A 22154-nucleotide genomic window follows, 5' to 3' on the forward strand; every position below is an offset into this window, starting at 1 on the left:
CCTAGTGTGGAGCCCGACACGGTGCTTGATCTCACAACCCTGAGATCATGACCTGAGCTAAAATCAAGAGTCAGATGTTCTACTGACTGAGCCAGCCAGGTGCCCCTATGTTCTTTTAAACAGAAAAACTTATGTAAACATTATATGCAACAATTTTAGAAATCTTTAAATCCAAGGAAATCTACTCATATAAAGGAACATGAAAATGGTTTCCAAGGTATCAAAGTTTAGTAACTTCTACAAAAAGCTTGGTCAGTGCATTTTATTGTTTCCCAGAGTATTTTGTTTACTCAGCTTAGAAGAATATACTTGAACCCTGAACAAGACAGGTTTGAACTGTGCGGGTCCACTTATAATGGAGATTGTTTTATATAAATATAGTGCAGCACTATAAATGTATTTTCTCTCCCTTATGATTTTCATAATAACATTCTCTTTTCTCTGGCTTACTGTATTATAAGAATATAGTATATAATACGTATTACACACAAAATATGTGTTAATCCACTGTTTGTGTTATCAGTAAGGCTTCTGGTCAACAGTAGGCTATTAGTAGTCGAGCTGTGGAGGGATCAGAAGTTACATGTGGATTTCCAAGTGTGTGTGTGGGGGTAGGCGCCCCTAACCTCCCCCATTGTTCAAAGAGTCAACTGTATAAACAATAAAACCGATGCTTGAAACAAAGAACAAAACAGAAGATCCTTGCTAGCACATCGTCAGAATGCCACACCAAGCATGCACATAATGTTTCAAGAGCAGAATTTACCTTGACAGGAAATCCGAGAAGGAAAGGCGAACAGGGTATCCATATCGGATGATCTTCACCATGTCCAGGACCCCAATATATTGTAGCTGAGCAGACACATAAAAATTATCAAAAGTATCTGGCAGTCTTGAGTTATTGGGCTTGATGCAATGAACAAAGTGCGGAGTGCGCTTCTGAAGTTTTCCAATAATATCCGTTAGAGATTTCTAGGGAGAGAAGCAAAAAACAGCTGATTCTCCAAAGAAAACACTGACTGAAAATATAAAGAGCTTTTCAATAGAAATGTTTATCTTTAACCCATATATCTTTTATTATGAATTCTCTGTGGTGTGTGTGTCTGTGTGCACACTGAGTGCTTACTTTTATCTGAAGGTACTCAAGAGGTCAAAAATGGGGAAAAAATACACGTAAGCCCTCTACAGTTGATATAATCAAAATCTAACTTTTGGAAAACCAAAAAATCCACTAACCCTGAGTTGCGATGCAATGGTGACTGGACCTCCCCGTTCCAGTCTTTGAAGAAATGTAGAAGTTCCTTTCTTCTTTAATAACTGTAATGAAAATAAAAAGAAACAAAGGGTGAGCAGATTTGTTTATGTAAGTATGTAGTCATCTATTTTTAATTGAAGTATCGTTGACATTAGTTTCAGGTGTACAACATAGTGATTTTAGCAGTATTTTCCTAAATTCCATGTAGAAGAAAAAAATTCAGCCTCCCATCCATGTGAATTCACTCACAGATGACACAGATTCATAGCAGACTATAAAAATCAGTACCAAATGATTTTCGGCAATGGTACTATAAATTGGGGAAACGGGCAACTACTTGTTAAATAATACCATTACCACCAACCTTTCAAGTACACAGAAGTTGCCACCCTGCTTCTATTCGAATTTTGAGAATCAGAGCCCGACTCGCTTAGCAGGAAACAAGCTCACGCTGGTGCCTGGTTGCGTCACCATTGTGCGTGTTTTTCAGGAAGTGGTAGCTTACTGCCAGGCAAATGGATACTCACTTATGTTCCAAAGATTTGATGCTCTAACAATCACTGGTTTATTCCCTTAAGTTTAACCACAATCAATTTCTTCCCATTTTTTTTTCTTTCCCTTCCTCTTCTTTTTTTTTTTTTAACTACTCAAAGGAGTTAGTAAATTACCTGTCTGAAAAATGGCAAAAGTCTGTGTTTTCTTCGATAAGTCATTATATACAGCTCTTAAAAGAAAAAAAAAAAAAGGCATACGTAGCAAAGATGAAATGATATTGGAGATAAAAGAAGTCAGTGGAAAGGAAGCCAATGGGGAAAGAAAGGGCAGGAGGTAATTAATTCAATCCCACCGGGGGTTAAAAGGAACCCCGGCCACTAATGTACTATTGCCCTTCACAAAATCACACAGACTGAGACCAACATATCTATTGATCCAAAATCATTTATGTTACAATAAAGAGGTCTTGATAGGAGAAAAAATCTGATGAAACATTCTTGTCAATATGGTGCTGTTGCTATCACGGCAACCGCTCATTTCCTTCCATTAACGTGAACTGTCAAGCTGAAATGATCAATTGTAACTGACAAGGGAATGTAAAATGAAGCGATTGGTCCAAGATCAACTGGTTTTCTACAAACACAAAGCCAAGCGTGATGCTCAGTTAAAGAGTGGGTAGAATCCTGGTCACAGGCGCAGACGTGCAGGGATGAGGGCAGTTTGCACAGAAGTGAGGAATGAAACACTTAAGGAATAATCGTAATAAATAAATCTCCATCCCTTGAAATTGAACACTCAATTTCCCTCTCTGGGTGGAGGAACCACCGTGAATTATCTTCCTTTTGCAGTCCTTCAGGGAAAAGACTAATGGCATCCATGCCTGGTAATGTTTAATAATTAAGGTTAAAAATTACAGTTTAGAGGTGTGTGGTGATTTCTCGCTCTTGATTTCCAGGATGATTGAGAAAGGAAGGGCCAGGAGGTTCAGCGAAACCCTCAGGAGTAGAGATCTTCCTTATAAAGGGTAACCCTTTGTCTTTTTTATGTAAAAAATGCCATTTTGTATGCAGTGAGGTAGAATTCCTGTGATCAGATAGCGCAGGAATGACTACATCAAAGGATCCCTAATTGTAGGGACCACTGGCTAAACACACACACACACGCGCACACTCACTCATTTCTAATATGTTATATACATCTTGCCACTCTTCCAAAATAGAGCTGATTTTAATTATGCTTTTATTTTAATTGGTAAGCTAAAATGCATTCCAACAAGCTACAACAACTGAATTTCTAAAATTGATTGTCCTGGACACCTTCCCAAACATATTTCTCATCTCTATGGTTTTGGTAGAGGCAAGCGGAGCAAACCAGACTACTGTCAGGGGCTGAATCCTTAACGTTAACACATTTCCTACCTATTTCCTATCAGTTTGAGAAAACTCCACTGAATCTGTAGTTCTATTTTATAAAAAGAACCTTTATGTTTTAATTATAACCACACGTGTGTTGGACACGTACACATTAAAACTAGTATAATACAAAAGTAAGCTTAAAATCTACAAACTATCCGGTAAAAATAATTCCAGCCCCGGCAACATACACCATGTCTTAAGAGAAGCTACAATTCATTGTTTAGAGACCTAAAACCTCTGAAGTGATTAATGTCAACAGAATAAGGTAGCTAACTTTATTCCCTGCAGTTCCCATTCATCAAAAGGACAGTCACCGAGACAAGGCACAAATAGGATGTTGCAGAGACAACCAATAAAATTACTAATGCCCTATTTGCTATTGAATTTTCACTCTACGGGACCCTCTTCTACCATCCCCTCTCTCTTATGATTATACTTCAGGCAGCATCCTTTTCGTTCATTTTTTAAATTAAAATATCAATTTGTTTCCATCAGTTTTCAGAGTTGCACTTTAAAAAGAAAAAGTAAATGTACTAAGCAGACTTAAGAACAACCAAACAAGAATCAGAGAAACTCCTACCTTACTGAGTTCTAGATAATTCCTGTTTTCTCCAATAATTGAAGAAGCTGCTGTTTTCTTACTGAGCAGGGACGATTTCTGTCCTCTGAACTTAAAAGAAGGATAGGAGGACACGAGGGATCCCGTCTGTGACAGTTTCGACTGGAACAAATGATGGATCACGACATTTTCACTAGCTAGGAAAGAAATAAAGAGATATTGTGAGTGGCATTCAAATTGTTATGTACATAAGCTCTCAACACACCCTCATTCCAGGGCCGTAAGCCCTAGACATTCTCAGTGCAAGACGTAAGTGAGAGGTCCATCTTTCCCTTTGCCCCCACCATTAATCCTAGCACTTGATGAATTCTGACCTTCCCTGTCCTTGGCCAGGAGTCCTAATCCCGTGTCCCCTGTCCTCCACCTGAGCACTGGCCCTTGGCTCTCTGAGTAGCACCTGCTACTCTCCTAGCCGTGGGAACTGAATCTCACCGGCTTGGGTATACGGGCCTTCAGTGCCCTTGGCCAAGTCATGAAGACCTGTGGTTTCCACCAGCAACTTCCCACCCCAGAAACACATGTCCCAGGATCTATCCAGTCTCCATGTGTGTGTAAACACCTGTGGGGGACCCTGTCTCATTTGCTTGTACCAGTTGTTAGGGGAAACTGTTCAGCTACAAAGGTAAAAAGCCGATGTATTTTACATGTTAGGTTATACAAATTCTACTAAATTTTGGTTACAAATTGGAATAGCATAGTGAAAACTGTGTATGGTGGTTAGGGCTCTATAAGACACTTTTCTCACGTTACCTACATTTGTATATACACAACCCTCACACTTTAGTTTCTTTTTCTACAAAATGACCATGACATACCTACTTCAAGGATTATACAGGATTAAAATGTGAAGTCATGCGCACATCATTTAGGATCATGCCGACCCATCAGCTGGTTAGCACTGTTCAACAGCAAAACCTTTTTTCTACCTTTTCCACACCCAGATTATTTTGCTTGCTCCGACTAACATACTTAGTAGCAAAGCATATAAAGGAAAGTCACTACGTAATACACAAACTAGGGAGAAGTGTCAGAGAAGGAAAGAACAATTATGGAATGCAGGAAGGCAAAATGGAGCCCTGTGGTGTTGGATCCAATTTAGGGCTATCAAGATAAATTCATGATTTTTAATATAGAGCTACATACCTATATATTATCTATATATCTTTAACTGTCTAGTTCTGAAGGAGCCTCAAAGCAAGGACAACCCAGTAGAAAAGGGCTCATCAGGCCCCCAGACCTCAGTGTTTCTTAATATCATTCTTCTCTAAAATAAATCTAGGCTTCTTGGGCACAGGGCTGATTCGGAGGCATAGCAAATAATCCTGGAACATTTTGGAATATAAGGAAGTGCTAAACAAGGTCATGAGAATCTGAAAAGAATGTGGAAGCTGGCTTGAAGGGGTTCTCCCTGGCCACGTCTTGAGCAATGTTAGCATTAAAATAATGATAGTAATAGATTGTGATTCATTCGATAAAATAGGAATCTATGAGCCCATACATAATAATAATTTAATTAGTTAATTAATGAGAAAGGGGAGTTCTTACAATTGAATGTCACAATTGATGGAAAAACGGGGGGTAGACAATCACGATTTTGCAACCGTCAGAGAAACTATTGATTCAGGCAAGAATCATTCATGTACGCAAGCCAGCGGGTGAAAGTGTGACGTGGAAGAGAATATTTACTTGCCTCATCTTCCTTACAGGCTACTTATCAATGACAGAGGAAAACAGCAGCTTTCCATTACGGAAGCCTGACGGGGGTCACCTTAACAAGGCTATGTCACCAATGGGGTTTCAAACAGTCGGTGCATCCTCTGAACGGGATGGGTGAGGACCCTCCAGCTCCTCTGTGGGATTCCCGCCAAGAAGGGGTGCGCGGATGACAATGTGAGCAAACAGCAAATAAATCCAGATTGAGGGACAGTCTTCAAAACAACTGGCCTTTAGGTTTTAAAATGTCAGTCATGAAAGAAAAAGGTAAGCAGAGAAAATGTCCTAAATTAAAGAAGACTGAAGAGAAATGACAACTAAATGCAGCGACCGGCCCTGAATTGGGGGGAAATCATTACGAAAGACATGGCAAGAGTGAGTGGCAAAGGGACAGAACTCAGGTCTAGATGTTAGCGCCGCATCAATGTTTAATACTCTGACAGGTGGCTGATGTTCTGTAAGATAATGTCCTTTAGCTTAGGATGTATACCAAAGATGCCTGTGACTTGGTCTCAAATGGTTCAGAAAATATATGTCACACACACACACGCACATGCACACACGCACACATACACACCTGTGCTCACATGCATGCACATGCACGTGCACACGGGCACACAGAGGGAAGGATGCTGGGGAGTGGAAGACAGGGTGAGTGGGAGGGAGAAGCCAGAGTAAAAGAAGGGAACTGAGGAAAAGGAATCTGGAAAAGGGCATATGGGAGTTCTTGGTACTAATTTTGTAACTTTAAACTTGAAATCATTTCAACATAAACATTAACTGTTTCCCCCGCAGGGGGTCTGTAAACATTGCATCGAGTGTCTTCCTGCCAGGACATCAGGATAAGCTAACTTACGCGCACAGTTTACGAGCAGGTATGCAGAGGCACTTGGAGACAGTAGACTCAAGAGCTGTTAACATTATTGACAGTAGATCTTAAATTTTTTTATTTTTCTAAGCAGACTTAATACTCCAGATTTTGACTCTTTTGCCTCTTTCTGAGCCAAGCAGACTTTATTTCACATCTCAGGCACAGATGAGAGCGCTCACTGCATTTCTGCATGAGCTGAGTCTCCAAGCTACCTGCCTCCACTTGGAAAGGTGTCTCATGGACAAAGGGATGTTTGTTCAGATCCCATAACAGACCCTACCACCTTCCTCAATTGGGAGCTTTTTGATAATATGAAGATTCAATTAGATACTATAAACAAAGTACCTAGTAAGGTACTCAAAAATAAAAAAAAAATATTATCTATAAATTACACTAGCTTTTTTTATTATGTTATGTTAATCACCATACATTACATCATTAGTTTTTGATGTAGTGTTCCATGATTCATTGTTTGCGTATAACACCCAATGCTCCATGCAGAACGTGCCCTCTTTAATACCCATCACCAGGCTAACCCATCCTCCCACCCCCTCCCCTCTAGAACCCTCAGTTTCTCAGAGTCCATAGTCTCTCATGGTTCGTCTCCCCCCTCCAATTTTCCCCCCTTCATTTTTCCCTTCCTGCTATCTTCTTTTTTAAACATATATTATTTGTTTCAGAGGTACAGGTCTGTGATTCATCAGTCTTACACAATTCACAGTGCTCACCATAGCACATACCCTCCCCAGTGTCTATCACCCAGCCACCCCATCCCTCCCACCCCTCACCACTCCAGCAACCCTCAGTTTGTTTCCTGAGATTAAGAATTCCTCATTATCATTGAGGTCATATGATACGAATTACACTAGCTTTTAACAACTATTTACAGCATCAAAACATTTCACAAATTCATAAAATAATATCACAACCATGCATCTTTTTCCTATATGACAGAATGGGTTAGCAACCGTGGCCTGTGGGTCAAATCCGACCCACTGCCTATTTCTGTACATAAAGTTTTATTGGAACACAGACATGTCCATTTGCATTGTCTACACCTGCTCTCTCATTATAACAGCACAGTTGAGAAGTTGCAACAGAGACCTTATGGCTTGCAAAGCCTGAAGTGTTTATTATCTGGTCCTTTATAGAAAACACCTGCTACTTCCTGTATAAACATATATGAATGCATTGTAAATTTGTCCACCTGCTCAGATGACAAAAGTATTTAGAATGAAACAAGACTCACTTGTGTTCTCTTGGAATTTAATAGCAAGTATACACAAAAGAATGACTTTAAAATATAGGGACTCTGTTAAGATAAGAAGGATCACAATATCATTAGCCATCACATTCTCTTTCTAAATATATATTCTATCACCTGAAATAAAAAATAAAGAAAAAGCCATTGCACCATCTTCAAAACCATGCTATATATTAGATCTTCAAAAAAGATATGACTTAGATGGCAGTACATTATAAATGGAAGGTCAAATAACTGAAAACAAGAAGGAAGATATTTCCAATGATAATCAATAGGGTCAATTATTTCAGTTCTTTCCTTCTACATGATATTATATATTATTCCAATCCCATGCTCCTCCCACCAGTCTCAGTTTTAAGAGAACTCAATCACCGTAAGTTCTGAGAGACGAGCCGAGTAATTCCCCATGAAAAATAATCTATTGCATCTGTGCTGCTTGATTTAAGGTAAATACGTTCCTCAAGCCAACAGTGATATGGATGTCTTATTTCCAGCTCAGAGGCATCCAACTATCTCATGAAAGGCTATCATAGGCTTCTTTTTTCCAGGAAAGATAAATGACTCAGCTCATGCCAAGCAACTTAAAGCACAAAAGATGATACATTTTAATTCACTTTAAGGTTGTTAGGAAAATGAGAACCAAGGTCTACAGAATTGCTATCAAGAAATAATGACTAAAGTAGGCAGAAGTACACATTTTGATACATAGAAATGCACCATATCTAAGTGTAGTATATAGTTACTTACCTGTTGTATAGAAATAGATACACGTACATAAAGGGCTAAGATTCGCTAAGTAGATGGAGCCTATACATTGATACATACATATATGCATGTGTGTGTGTATATATAAATTTATACACTCCCTCTACTTCATGGGCATTAATTCTTTATAACGGAAAGTACATAAGAATAAAATACCACCCTTAGGTGTGCTCCAGACTTCATCTTCAGTAATGAAATTCACCCTGCTGTGGCCTAAATAATTTTGGAAGCTGTATTAATCTTTATTAGTCTTCACAAAGGAGCTTTTTTATGTTCATACCACTAGAGTGGTAAAGGTATTTTATATTTCTATCTGCTAAAAGCTTAGTTAAATTATGGTTTCTACTAGACTCCAAATTAAATTGTAGCCAATGTACAGTGTGGCAAGATCCATTCTTTATTATTCCGGGCTTTAGAATGTAAAAGATATTTCAATCCCCCTGTCGCCGGTGGCATATTACAGAGGACAATGTTCAGAGATGAAGAAGAAATGTGTGGCATTTTAACCATAGGGGAAAAAACTTACTTTTCATTACAAATAGAAGATTCTGTGAGAGGGTGTCTTTATTTTTTTCAATTGCTCCAACAATTTCATACATTACCTATAATAAAAGAAAACAGCACGGTTACTAATGTTTAAACATGATCACAAAAATTATTTCTTTTAAAGAATAATCTGATTCAGAGGAAGTTTTCAATTATTCACCAGAGAGGTGTTTCATGTCTTCGAGTTCATGTTACACCCAAGTTCAAAGCTCCCATCCGGGTGCTCCCTTTCTGCACATCAAACAAGGGACACGTCTCCTGTTCTAATTTTCCAAGTCCCCCTCTGATTGTGAGTTTAAGAGAAAACGGTGGTGATTCACATTCATGCAGCCCCCCTTTATTCTTGAGGACGCTTGCCTGCCCAGAAAACTCACTAAACCAGGTAGGAGGATTCCACCATGTCTGGGGAAGAAGGAGTGATTTCAGTTGAAGAAATTCAATGGTCTCTTTATTGAAAGAGTCCTTTTGGATCATTTAAACAGTTCGTCTTTAAAACGAAGAAAACACGGGGTGCCCAGCTGGCTCAATTGGTAGAGCACGAGACTCCTGATCTCACGGTTGTGAGTTTGAGCCCCATGTTGGGTGTGGAGAGTACTTAAAATAAAATATTGGAAAAAAAATGAAGAAAACATGATTCTGAGTGAAACACACAGACACAGACACCTCTGAATCAGACACACACACACACAAATTGGATTACCTGAATTTCTCTAAAAACATTCCTAGTCTGTCTTTGCCTCTGTTATGGCCTCATTTTGTAATGGCCATTCCTAATCCCACAGTAAAATTCCTGCCATACCTTGAGCGCAGTGACTACAAATTGTTCAACTCTGTCTCCCTGCAGGAACTAGCAGAACACCTGTCCATTGGGCACATTTGATAAATATTCGGTGAAATGAACAAAAAGATTTTAATACATTATGACCAAACACCGTGAAACATTGTGCTGTCCATTTCATTAAAGCTTGTGCTGATGAGTCTTTCATTATCACAAGATCATGCTTTGGATCTTGTGCTTTTTGGATCATGCTTTGGAAAGTTCTCATGAATGGCACCTGTACCGGGTGGAGAAAAAGCTAAAGGTCTCTCATTGAAACTCAAGTCCAGAACTTCCCAGTGGGAGACTCCAGTTGGTCAAGTCACCTAGGAACCGGCATCTTGCACACACATCCAAGTGCAAATGCTCAACTAGGGCAGCGTGATGCTTGTAGGAAGCACAGAGTTTAGCACACGTTTCTACTTTATCAAATTAACAAATCTTGAAGCATGCAAGCTTAATTATTTTTGTGATAATGGGCAAACCACGATAGCTCTCTCTCACGTGTTAAATAATAGTCTGAAGGGCACTCTGAGTCTGAGAGCTTCTGACCTTACTCGTAAGATATGGATGACCACAGTATTGACAGGATTTGAGTTCACAGCTCAACACAAGTTTTAGACACTGCCCACAACAGTTGGTTATTGTATCATCACAAGATAATAACGCAAATGACTGAGAATGTGTTACATAAAATTGGCATTAGTGGAATGTTAACACATGGTTCCAAAGAATATTTTTTTTCCTGGTCCCAAATCTGGAATGAAATATTTCCTCAAGAAGTCCTTGCATACTTGAGGGGAAAATCAAAATGAGAGACGCCTCCCCCCCGGACCCTAAAAGGTACACAGCAGCACATTATTGGTGGGCCGGTCAATGTTTATAGTTTTCAGTGGATGGAGCCGAGAAATACACACACATACCAAACACCTATGTGAGGGTTTTAAATTTTTTTTTTTTCATTTTAAAGATAAAATACAATCTGATTCCAAATTTGGTCTTTTAACCGTGACAATTTCTTCAAGCCAATGAAGTTTAACATTGGCCTTGTCAAAGGCAATTTGAAAATCTAAATAAATGATATCCACTCTTGTCCATTTATTACGTCTATATATAACCTGCTACCAGCACCTTAAAATATTTCTGAATAGGGGGCGCCCGGGTGGCTCAGTCATTGGGCGTCTGCCTTTGGCTCCGGTCATGATCCCAGGGTCCTGGGATCGAGCCCCGCATCGGGCTCCCTGCTCCGCGGGAAGCCTGCTTCTCCCTCTCCTACTCCCCCTGCTTATGTTTCCTCTCTCGCTGTGTCTCTCTCTGTCAAAAAGTAAATAAAATCTTAAAAAAATATTTCTGAATTAAGCTTTTGATTTTGAGATCATTGCAGATTCACCTACAGTTGTAAGAAATAATACAGCATCCTGTGGACCCTTTACCCAGTTCCCTCCAACGGTAATGTCCTGCAGAACGACCACAACCAGAGTATTGACATTAATTCCATGAAGATGCAGGACATTCACCTGAGTGCACAGATCCCACATGCCACCAAGTATGCACACACTCATCTCCCTGAAACCACTTGAACCTATTGGGAAGAGTCTGCTTCTGGGCTCTTTACTCTGTTCCATGGATCTATGTGTCTATCCCTTCACCTCTGTCTTGATTACTGAAGCTTTATAATAAGACATTAAATTAAATGGATGAATTCTTCCCATATTATTCTTTATAAAAATTGTTTTGGGCCCCTGGGTGGCTCAGTCAGTTAGGCGTTTAACTCTTGGTTTGGGCTCAGGTCATGATCTCAGGGTCATGAGATCGAGCACTGTGTTAGGCTCTGTGCTCAGCGGGGAGTCCGCTTGAGATTCTCTGTTTCCCTCTGCCCTCCTACCCCCCAAAATAAATAAATCTCTAAAAAAATTATTTTAACTATTCTAATTTATTCACTATTCCATATAAATTTTAGAGCAATGTTGTCTATCAACAGCTCTATATCTAAATAAATTTTTGCTACGATTTTGATAGGAATTGCATTAAACCTGGGTGGCATTTTGGGGAGAAGTATTACAATGCTGATTGTCAGTGAGACTATTGACCATGCTGTGTTCTAACCCATGAACGTGACATGTCTCCTATGCAGCTCTCTGCTTGCTTTCCTCATGGCTTTGCGGGTTTCAGCATATAGATCCTCCACGCTTTGTTAAATTTATACCCATCTGCATTTTTTAGGAGCAATTGTACATGTTATTATATTTTTAATTTTGGTGCCTTTTACTAGTATATAGAAATAGTTGATTATTTTACATTTATGTTGTATCCTGTAACCTTGCTGAACTCACTTATTAGTTCTGTGAGGATTTTTTTTCCTTTTTCCTTTCTTTTTTTAGTAAATTCCTTGGGATTTTACATATAGAAAATCACATCATCTACAAAAAGACTGATTTATTTCTTCCTTTCCAATATATCTGCCTTTTATTTCATTTATCTTACTGTACTTGCTAGAACTTCCAGCATTATGTTTAATAACAATGGTGAGAACAGACATCCTTGCCTTCTTTCTGATCTTATGAGCAAAACACTCAGTCTTTCACCATTAAATATTATGTTAACTGTAGGATTTTTGTAGATGCTCTTTATCAAATTGAGGATGTCTCCTCTAACCCTATTTTTCTGAGTTTTTTTTTTTTTAAAGATTTTATTTATTTTTTTGACAGAGAGAGACACAGCGAGAGAGGGAACACAAGCAGTGGGAGAAGGAGAAGCAGGCTTCCCGCAGAGCAGGGAGCCCGATGTGGGACTCGATCCCAGGACCCTGGGGTCATGACCTGAGCCGAAGGCAGACGCTTAACGACTGAGCCACCCAGGCGCCCCTGAGTGTTTTTATCATGAATGAATGTTGAATTATCAAAGGCTTTTTCTGCATCAGTTGATATGATCACGCAATTTTTTTTTCTTGTTTAGCCTGTTAACATGGTGGATTAATCTTGACTGATTTTCAAATTATCGTACCAGCTTTGCAGCTCCAGGAAAAAAAAAAAAACCCAAATTATTCATGGTGGATAATTCCTTTTACATATTGTGAAATTATAGTTGCTAATAATAAAAGTCTTTTTGCATCTTCATTCATGAGGGATACTGATCTTCAGTTGTGTGTGTGTGTGTGTGTGTGTGTGTGTGTGTGTGTGTGTGTGTGTGTGTACTGTGCCTGGTTTTCATACTGGGTAATACCAGCTTCATAAAATGAATTGAGAAGTGTTCTCCCTTCCATTTTCTAGATAAGATTTTATAAGTTTAATGTTAATTTTCTTTTAAACATTTAGTAGAATTCTCCAGTGAAACCACTGGGGACTGGAACTTTCCTTTTGGGGAGATTTAAATTTTAAGTTCATTTCCTTGATGGTTATAGAGATATTCAGTGATGTATTTCATTGGGTAAATTGAGGTAGTCTGTGTTTTTTGAGGAACCGGTCCATTTCATTTAAGCTGTTGTTTGGGACAGTTGATTACAGTATCCCTCTCCATCTTTGTGGTGTCTGCACGGTCTGTGGTGAAACTCCATTTTATTCCTGATAGACTGCGGTTTGTGTCTTTTCTCTTTTTTGTCATTCTTTCTACAGGTTTGTCATTTTCTGGTTATCTTCAAATAACCAGCCCTTTGTTTCATTGATTTTCTCTACTTTTTTTCAATTTTATTGATTTCTGTTCTTGTTGCTGCCTTCTGTTTCCTTGCTTTGGTTTTATTTTGCTCTCCTTTTTCTAGGTTCTTGAAGCAGGTGCTTAGATCATCGACTGAGACCTTCCTCTTTTCTAACATATGCATTTAGTGATATACATTTTCCTCCCCACACTGTTTTAGCTGTGTCTCACAAATTCAACACGTACTATTTTCATTTGAGACAACATATCTTTTTAATTACCTTGAGACTTCCTTTTTGATCCATGGAATACACAGAAGGGCACTGTTTAGTTTCCAAGTATTTGGAAAACCACCTGCTATCTTTCTGGTATTGATTTTTAGTTTGGTTGCATTGTGGGAGGTAAACCCACTCTATAGAATTCCAATCTTTCTGAACTTCTTCAGTTTTGATTTATGGCCCAGCACGTGGTCTTTCTTGATCCATGTTCTGCTGGGACTCAAGAAGCATGCATACTCTACTTTCATTGGTTTAAGTGTTCTGTAAGTGAGCAGGTCCTGTTGGTTAGCAGTGTTGTGGAGTTCTACTCTATCCTTGCGGAGATCGTTACAGATGTTCTGTCACGTGTCCAGAGCAGGGTATCAATGTCTCCAGCATAAACTTCTGTTTCAGCTGGCTTCCTCTGATGCCACCTGGCAGGACAAGGGAGGCACAGCCTCATCGCTGCCACGTGGGAGAAGCCAGGCTCCCCACTCAACCACCTCTGACGGAGAAGAGGGCACTCTCGTCACTGCTGGGCAGAGGGGTGTTCTGGTCTCCTGCGCCCCCGTCATACCTCCCTGGCTGTGGGGTGAGCAGGTGGAAGGGCTGGCATGCGTCTTCATGGCTTACCACACGGCTGCCACTGAGGGGGTGTGGGAAGAGGGGGACTGTGGCCGGGTTACCTCTGGGGGGTGGCCAAAGTCCCGGCCCCCCACTAGACCTCCTCTGACATCCTCTGCCGCAGTGGGGAGGTGGGGGTACAATACAAATTCAGAAACTTAGCACAGAAATCTGAAATAGGCCTATCCATTTCAAAACTGCACGCCCTAAGAGGAAAATTGCATTTTAATAAGTGTAACTAAAAGGTCGTGCCTGTTTTTACTTTAAAAAAAAATGATAGAAAACAAGGTGGCCATAGCTAAAAAATATAATCTAGACTAAAATAACACACGTTTACTTTTTTATCCAAAAAGAATGCAAGAACGTGAAGTTAATTTCGAGAAAAAGATGGAATGGAAAAGCACGAAGTCAACGAGCACTGCCGTCGGATCCCCGATAAACCTTCACCTACAGAACGATTTGCACAGGCTCCTTCCACCTGGGGCACGTTTCCACTCTGCCTTCCTCCTCACTTCCCGCCACTCTGCGGCCCGGTCCCTCCCTTGGCGTCCATCCTGCCTGCCCTTTCAGCAAACCTCCCAGATCCTCCAGCTGCCAGGGCCCAGTCTGCTCTGCAGCCCCGGCGCTCGGCAGGGCCGGACACCTGCTGGGCTCCAGCTTCAACTGGCCACGGCCCCTGGGTAAACCCGTCAAGATACTGGGCCTTCTCGTCTCCAGGACACGGGAGGTCCCGTCAGCCTCCCTGTCTCTCTCCACCTCTGCCCGTCTGCCTCTCTCGAGGGGATTTTGAACATCAGTGAACAAGGTGTTATTAGCACTCGGCTCTGCACCCTACCTGCCTCCCCAGTCAACGCCCCACACCCGCTTCCAATGCTCGCCTCCACCTTCTCCGACCTGTTCCAGAACCTTGTGAGGGCACTGATGTGAGAAGGACTCACGACGTCCTCTAGGTCCTCTCTCTTGAGGCTGCCAATAGGGCCGCCCGTCCTGTCGCTGTCGGATCCTGTGTCACACTCCAGAGGAACTGCTTCCAAACAGAGTGAGTGTCCCAGGAGGGGAAGCCACCTGAAGCTCGCGGCCATCTCACAGAGTGAGCGTCCCAGGAGGGGAAAGCCACCTGAGGCTCGCTGCCATCTCACAGAGTGAGCGTCCCAGGAGGGGAAAGCCACCTGAGGCTCGCGGCCATCTCACAGAGTGAGCGTCCCAGGAGGGGAAAGCCACCTGAGGCTCGCGGCCATCTCACAGAGTGAGCGTCCCAGGAGGGGAAGCCACCTGAGGCTTGCGGCCATCTCACAGAGTGAGCGTCCCAGGAGGGGAAAGCCACCTGAGGCTCGCGGCCATCTCACAGAGTGAGCGTCCCAGGAGGGGAAAGCCACCTGAGGCTCGCTGCCATCTCACAGAGCGAGTGTCCCAGCAGGGGAAGCCACCTGAAGCTCGCGGCCATCTCGCAGAGTGAGCGTCCCAGGAGGGGAAAGCCACCTGAGGCTCGCGGCCATCTCACAGAGTGAGCGTCCCAGGAGGGGAAGCCACCTGAGGCTCGCGGCCATCTCACAGAGCGAGCGTCCCAGGAGGGGAAGCCACCTGAGGCTCGCGGCCATCTCACAGAGCGAGCGTCCCAGCAGGGGAAGCCACCTGAGGCTCGCGGCCATCTCACAGAGCGAGCGTCCCAGGAGGGGAAGCCACCTGAGGCTCGCGGCCATCTCACAGAGCGAGCGTCCCAGGAGGGGAAGCCACCTGAGGCTCGCGGCCATCTCACAGAGCGAGCGTCCCAGGAGGGGAAGCCACCTGAGGCTCGCGGCCATCTCACAGAGCGAGCGCCCCAGGAGGGGAAGCCACCTGAGGCTCGCGGCCATCTCACAGAGCGAGCGTCCCAGGAGGGGAAGCCACCTGAGGCTCGCGGCCATCTCACAGAGCGAGCGTCCCAGGAGGGGAAGCCACCTGAGGCTCGCGGCCATCTCACAGAGCGAGCGTCCCAGGAGGGGAAAGCCACCTGAGGCTCGCGGCCATCTCACAGAGCGAGCGTCCCAGGAGGGGAAAGCCACCTGAGGCTCGCGGCCATCTCACAGAGCGAGCGTCCCAGGAGGGGAAAGCCACCTGAGGCTCGCGGCCATCTCACAGAGCGAGCGTCCCAGGAGGGGAAAGCCACCTGAGGCTCGCTGCCATCTCACAGAGCGAGTGTCCCAGCAGGGGAAGCCACCTGAGGCTCGCGGCCATCTCACAGAGTGAGCGTCCCAGGAGGGGAAAGCCACCTGAGGCTCGCGGCCATCTCACAGAGCGAGCGTCCCAGGAGGGGAAGCCACCTGAAGCTCGCGGCCATCTCACAGAGTGAGTGTCCCAGGAGGGGAGAGCCACCTGAAGCTCGCGGCCATCTCACAGAGTGAGCGTCCCAGGAGGGGAAGCCACCTGAGGCTCGCGGCCATCTCACAGAGTGAGTGTCCCAGGAGGGAAAGCCACCTGAAGCTCATGGCCATCTCACAGAGTGAGTGTCCCAGGAGGGAAAGCCACCTGAGGCTCATGGCCATCTCACAGAGTGAGTGTCCCAGGAGGGAAAGCCACCTGAAGCTCGCTGCCATCCCCACCTTGGCCACCTTGCCATCGGGACCTCGCCGACAGCAACGGCCTCCAGGAGGGAGAGGGCGCAACGGCCGCATAGAGAAGAAACTACGGAAGCTGCAAAACTCAGTGGAACCAACGCCCCTGGTTCTCGGGCATCCAAAGGGAGGTGAGCCTCAAAGCCCAGTGGAACGGACAGAGAACTTTCTATGGAAGGGAAACAGCCAAGGAGAGACTCAATGTACCCTAGAAATCGTGCCTGGCTTTGTGAGTCTGTGCCATCAGGAGAACAGAGCCAGGTCCGTCCTGTCAGCCGCGTCCCCAAGGAGGAGGGACTGATGGACAGGTGCTGTGGGAGCGGCGGGAAGCAGGGGGGGAGGCAGAGGCCTTTCTCCATCACTCAGGTCAGCTCTCTCGCTGCCCTGCCTTGCCTGTCCTTGCTGGTTTAGTATTTGGGGATGAAAGGAGAAGAACATGAAAGTAGCAAAAGATAGAGGCCAGTCTATGCTTTCAACTACTTTTTTTCCTCCCCCCCCCCCACTGTCTTTACATAACTGGACCTCAGGCTTTATTTTTTTTCCTCTTAAGGACTAGAAGATAGGATTCATGTGTTAAGTGGCAACGTCCCTCATGCATATAATGGAGACATTTATATGCATACAGCCCAATACCAATGTTTAAGGAAGCCATCTACGTATTCAAAGATTCATTTGGAATGAGTCTGTTCAATGAAAAGACTCCAAAGGAAACTTAGCATTTTGCTTGTGTTTCAGCAGTTAGCAAGATTCATGCAAATGTTTCAGCCTGGGGGTCCAAGGAGGAGGAGGAGTGCGGGTGAGCCAGGGATGGGGGGCGGTGCGTGTGCTGTCTTCCCGGAAGTCCTTGCTGTTAACACTCGGGGACGCAATACACACAATCACAAGATAGATTAGGTTACATAGGCTATATATGTAAAAGGGAGAATCAAGCTTTCCCCATGGCTATGAATCACACTTTATCAAGCTGCCTCGTTTCCTGGGTCCACAAAGAAAAGTTACGAAATGCCAGCCGCACATGCACTCTCCTCCTCCCTGAAGGCTGTCAGGCTCGGGCCTGGTTGCTCCTAGAAGCCTTTCAGTCTGAGTTGAGAGCAAGAGCGGCTGGCTTACAGCCCTTTGATAAGGAAGGTGCTGAGGTCGCCGAGCTGGGCTCTGTGTGCTCTTTAGGCCTGCAGTGCAGCTCCCCCTGCGGGGGCCAGGCCATGCAAGGCTGTGGAACGTGTGCTCACCTGAGCACCTACCAGGTGCTCACACCTTCAGCGTTTCTGAAAACAGCCTTCACAGATTACCTACAGAGAGGACTCTCTGGGGCTTAACACACAGGCGCACACGCTGGACGTCCCCGGCCCTCTTTAATCATCATTTATGGGAGTGGAACCAAGGAACCTGCATTTCTAACTCACTCCCCAGTTGATCCCGGTGCACACACAAGGATGAGAATCGTGGCTCCAGGTACCACGGCGTAGGCTGCTCGGTGAACTCTGTCCTCCCCGGGATGCTGGCAGCGAGCAAGGGAGCCCGGCCACAGGGTTTGCCGAGGAATGTTAGATGTAGCGTCATGATGGGAGGAGATCCTGGCGTAGCTAAAAATCGCTGGTAAGTTTAAGATGAGACGACACTATAATTATACTCATTGCCAACATTTTTCCTTAGGAGAGTCAGCATTTGTAAAAAGCTGTTCAGAAAGGATTTTCAAATATTTTTACCTGAGACAGGAGCAAGAGAACCCGGTATTTTTCGAACAACCCTGCTTGCTGGGGTACCCTGCATAAGCCATAAACAGCGCTGGCAGTCTGGGGACAGAAAATGAATAAAAGCGTGCTGCAGCAGAAGGGAAATGCACCCACGGCTATAACGAAGCCTTCTGATTCTAGCGTCCACCCGCCAACCGAAAACCCACTTACGGGACGCGGACTGTGACCGTTAGCTGTGGGCGTGACATCATCGGCTTCCCTGGAAGTCGGTTTCTTGTTTATTCAAGGTAAAGGGTCCCGAGGTCAGTTCCCACTAAAGTCCGCTGACTCTGCCGGCACAGCCCGCAATACAGATCGTTATTTTAAGGGGACGGGAGCAGGCTCCGTACGAACACGGTAAATGGGCCCGGGTGTGGATATCATCTGCTTAGACTTTCGAACCGCCTCTGATGCGGCTAGTAGCCAAGGTTACTAAATACCACCTTCATCGGATTGAGGACGCTGTCAGGGTTCAAAGACTACATCCGGAAAAAAAAAAAAAAAAATCAAGGAAAATAGCTAGGGCAAGTCTTTTTATAATCTTTTATATTTTACAGACACCTTACAAAATACAATACATGTGTGTTTATAAAATTGGGAAAACAATAAAAATAATAAAGTAAAAATTACTCCTTTTCTCGGAGATAGCCAATATTAATCTATGTATCATCTATCAAATCTATCCTTGTCTAAACACACCCTTTTAAAAAAATAAGGCCCAGCCGCACATTGTGCTTAGTAATGTCCTGTCCCATCTACACACTGTCCCTTGTCTGCCTGGCGGTGCTTGGACCCAGCCCTCCAGCTGGGCTGTGACGGGGACCACGGGCGGAAGACTGGAGGGTAGGACCCTTGGAGACTCTTTTCCTCCCCAACACATGGGTTCCATTCTCACCCAAGAGCTACCTCATCTTCCCTTCTTTTCTCCAGCCTCCGAGGAGGTGAGTGCATCCACTGGGACACGCCTCTGGGTCACCTCAATGTCCCTTGTCTGTCTCCTCAGCTTCTCCTGTGGAACCCATTCTCTGTACTCCTTTCCCCCTCCTTGAGAATCTGGCACAGCTTTCTTTCCAGACTGCATCCTGACTGACCTCCAGCATTCCCAGTGGCTTGCTTTGTCTACTGCTGTCTCGGTGCTGACGGCTCAGATGCTCCCACCTGCTTGCAGCTCAGGAAAGGACAGGGAGAGACACCGCACTCATCACTGTGCAAAACACCTGAAGAAAGAGAAGGAAGCTCTTGAAGGCAAAGAGGAAAGAAAGCAAAGAGAGTGACGCGGGGCCTGGAGGCGCTGATGGAGGGCAGCAGACAAAGCAACGAGAACCCGTCATTCTAGAAAGAGTGAGTGTGATAGGAGAGCTCATCCAGGCCCATAAAATGACTCCTGTGGAGTGAGCAGAATGGGTCTCGACACACAGGCAGGGATGCGGAGCCTCACGGGCTAGAGGAGAAAGACATGAGAACAAGCAGGGCACCGCTGTGTAGGCTGGAAACACCAATATGACAACTCTCGATCTTATTCCGGGCAGAATCTGAGAAAGACCCGAGTGCCAAACCACGGTATAATTTCCCCCTGGGGGGGCAGGGGGGCCTTTTATGGCCTCACTCAGAAATTCACTCCTTAGACTGCAAATGCCTTAATTTTCCTTTGTTCTCACTCTTACCGAGCTTATCTAGAGTCCGTCCACACTACAGACACCACATTAGGACGAGGGGGTTTTCAATAGCACACACGTTCTACCTCATACGGCAGTAAGTTGAGGACAAACTGAATTGTTAATTATATTATCACATCAACAATGTTTCTAATATGGAAATCTGTATTTCCATACAGATGAAGTGCTAAAAGTTAAAGTTTCTGTAAGCAAGCCACCTTCATTGACAATTCAGGCATTTTAGGATCTCCCAGATGATAGCATGGAGAGCTTTCCTGAGTTTAGGCAGCATGGGTATTTGAAGTGTGTGTGTGTGTGTGTGTGTGTGTGTGTGTGTGTGTGTGTTTACTTTATCAATCTATCTACTGTAATTGATTTCTATATCCATGTCTACCTCTATGGGTCTATTGCCCTCGTACCTAGTTCGAGTACACAGCAGGTGCTTTATAAAGCATGAGAATATGGCCATAAATGCTTTTCCACAACTTCTCCCTACTGTCTCCTAAGCCAACTGGGAGGGGGCTTCATGGGACCCCTCTCATACGCTGACATTGCCATACCACTTAGGGAGACATTGCAAGCCAGTGTTTAACTCCACCGAGAAGCACAAAGTCAGAAGCAGGCAGGCGAGGGGGGATGGGGGCCCAGGAATAGTGCTGCAGTGGGTTGGACCTCCTTGTCAGCTCCTGAAAGTGGAGAACACAGAACATATAAGGTTTTTGATGAACTACAAAGGCCATGGTGAAGTTCCCTTATGTGGTCCCCAAGCCCGAGTTCGGTGATATCCTGGCCAACAGGGCGGGAGCTGGGACTGGCAGGAACGGAGCCCAGTGCAGAGAGTCTGTGTGATGAACCCCAGCAACCAGGGCCATGGGGGGCAGCCAGCCCGAAGGGTCCGCACCACCCCGGCAGAGGCAGAGTGTCTCGGGGACACACGAAAGCAGCCAGGCAGAGCGAGCCCTAAACGCTGAAAGGCATCATTTGTGGGAAACCACTGAGACGCTGTGAGACCACGCAGCTCGAGAAAAGAGAGAAAGCAGGACTCCCGAGGCCACTGGACAGACAGCATCCTCTGCGGTGGAAGCAGGAGGGACCTCGCCTTTCAGTTAAGTTTGTAATGACGATTATTAACAAGGACTAGACGTTCTTCATTACGGAACTGAGTCTGTGAGTGCCAACGAAAGCAAATGAAGGACGTCCTATTACTGGACAGAGACCAGAAATATCACTGGAGCTGCCTGGGTTTTTATCCGGTTCCAAGGAAAGGACTGTCTCTGCTGAACATATTTTAAAAAGCAGTGTGAGCCAAAAATAAAATTGAATCTGATTACATCCCCCGAGTTGCTTGTTCAACTCCCAGGTACATGAAGAACAGGAGTGTGAAAATGATCTGGAAGATCTGGTCTTTAGAAGGGAAAGGGAAGTTTATTCTTCTACCGGGGAGATGGAGGTTGGTGGCAAAATCGGTTAAAAGAGCGGTTTATGAGCAGTTGATAAGGACAGGAGCCACCACGGCTGGGAGCGTGTCCATAATTAACAAGTGCAATAAGGATAATCACCTTTAACTTTGAACAGTTACCGGAGAAACAAAAAGATCAACGGAGCAGAGGCAGTTCATACACTTTTAAGTAAAACCGCTCATTCATTCCTTAACTGGTAACTAGAGCCTCTTCAGCCAGCCGGCGTCAGGAGCCGCGAGTGAGGGGCCGTGAACTAGGGTCCCGGAGCAGGAAAGGAGCATTCGGATTCAGGAGTAAGGAGGGGAGGGGGGGCTGGTATTTGGCAATTAACTGTGTTTCTGATTTTACCATGAGTTGAAAAGTGGGACAAATACGGGAAATCAGTTTCACTGCTTTACTTTTTTGAAGTGAGTTGAGAGGGAGAGAGAGAGCGTGGGAGGTGGT

General features: G+C 44.4%; 1 protein-coding gene and 1 non-coding gene across 4 annotated transcripts in view; one reads left to right on the forward strand and one right to left on the reverse strand.

Annotated features, from left to right (window-relative positions):
- Positions 1-22154, reverse strand: part of MYO16 (myosin XVI) — a 574226-nt gene that overhangs the window by 130757 nt on the left and 421315 nt on the right. For all 3 annotated transcript variants that reach the window (XM_078070087.1, XM_078070086.1, XM_078070088.1), the window contains exons 24-27: positions 8924-8999; positions 3746-3921; positions 1237-1317; positions 767-972 (exon numbers count right to left, since the gene is read on the reverse strand). In XM_078070087.1, the coding sequence (XP_077926213.1) occupies positions 767-972; positions 1237-1317; positions 3746-3921; positions 8924-8999 (539 nt within the window). The remainder of the gene's footprint in view (positions 1-766; positions 973-1236; positions 1318-3745; positions 3922-8923; positions 9000-22154) is intronic.
- TRNAR-CCU (transfer RNA arginine (anticodon CCU)) lies at positions 9456-9528 on the forward strand. Its single transcript has one exon. It is a non-coding gene; the product is annotated as a tRNA-Arg (tRNA).

Source organism: Halichoerus grypus, chromosome 4, assembly GCF_964656455.1.
Source record: "Halichoerus grypus chromosome 4, mHalGry1.hap1.1, whole genome shotgun sequence".
In the NCBI taxonomy this organism is placed as follows: Eukaryota; Metazoa; Chordata; class Mammalia; order Carnivora; family Phocidae; genus Halichoerus; species Halichoerus grypus.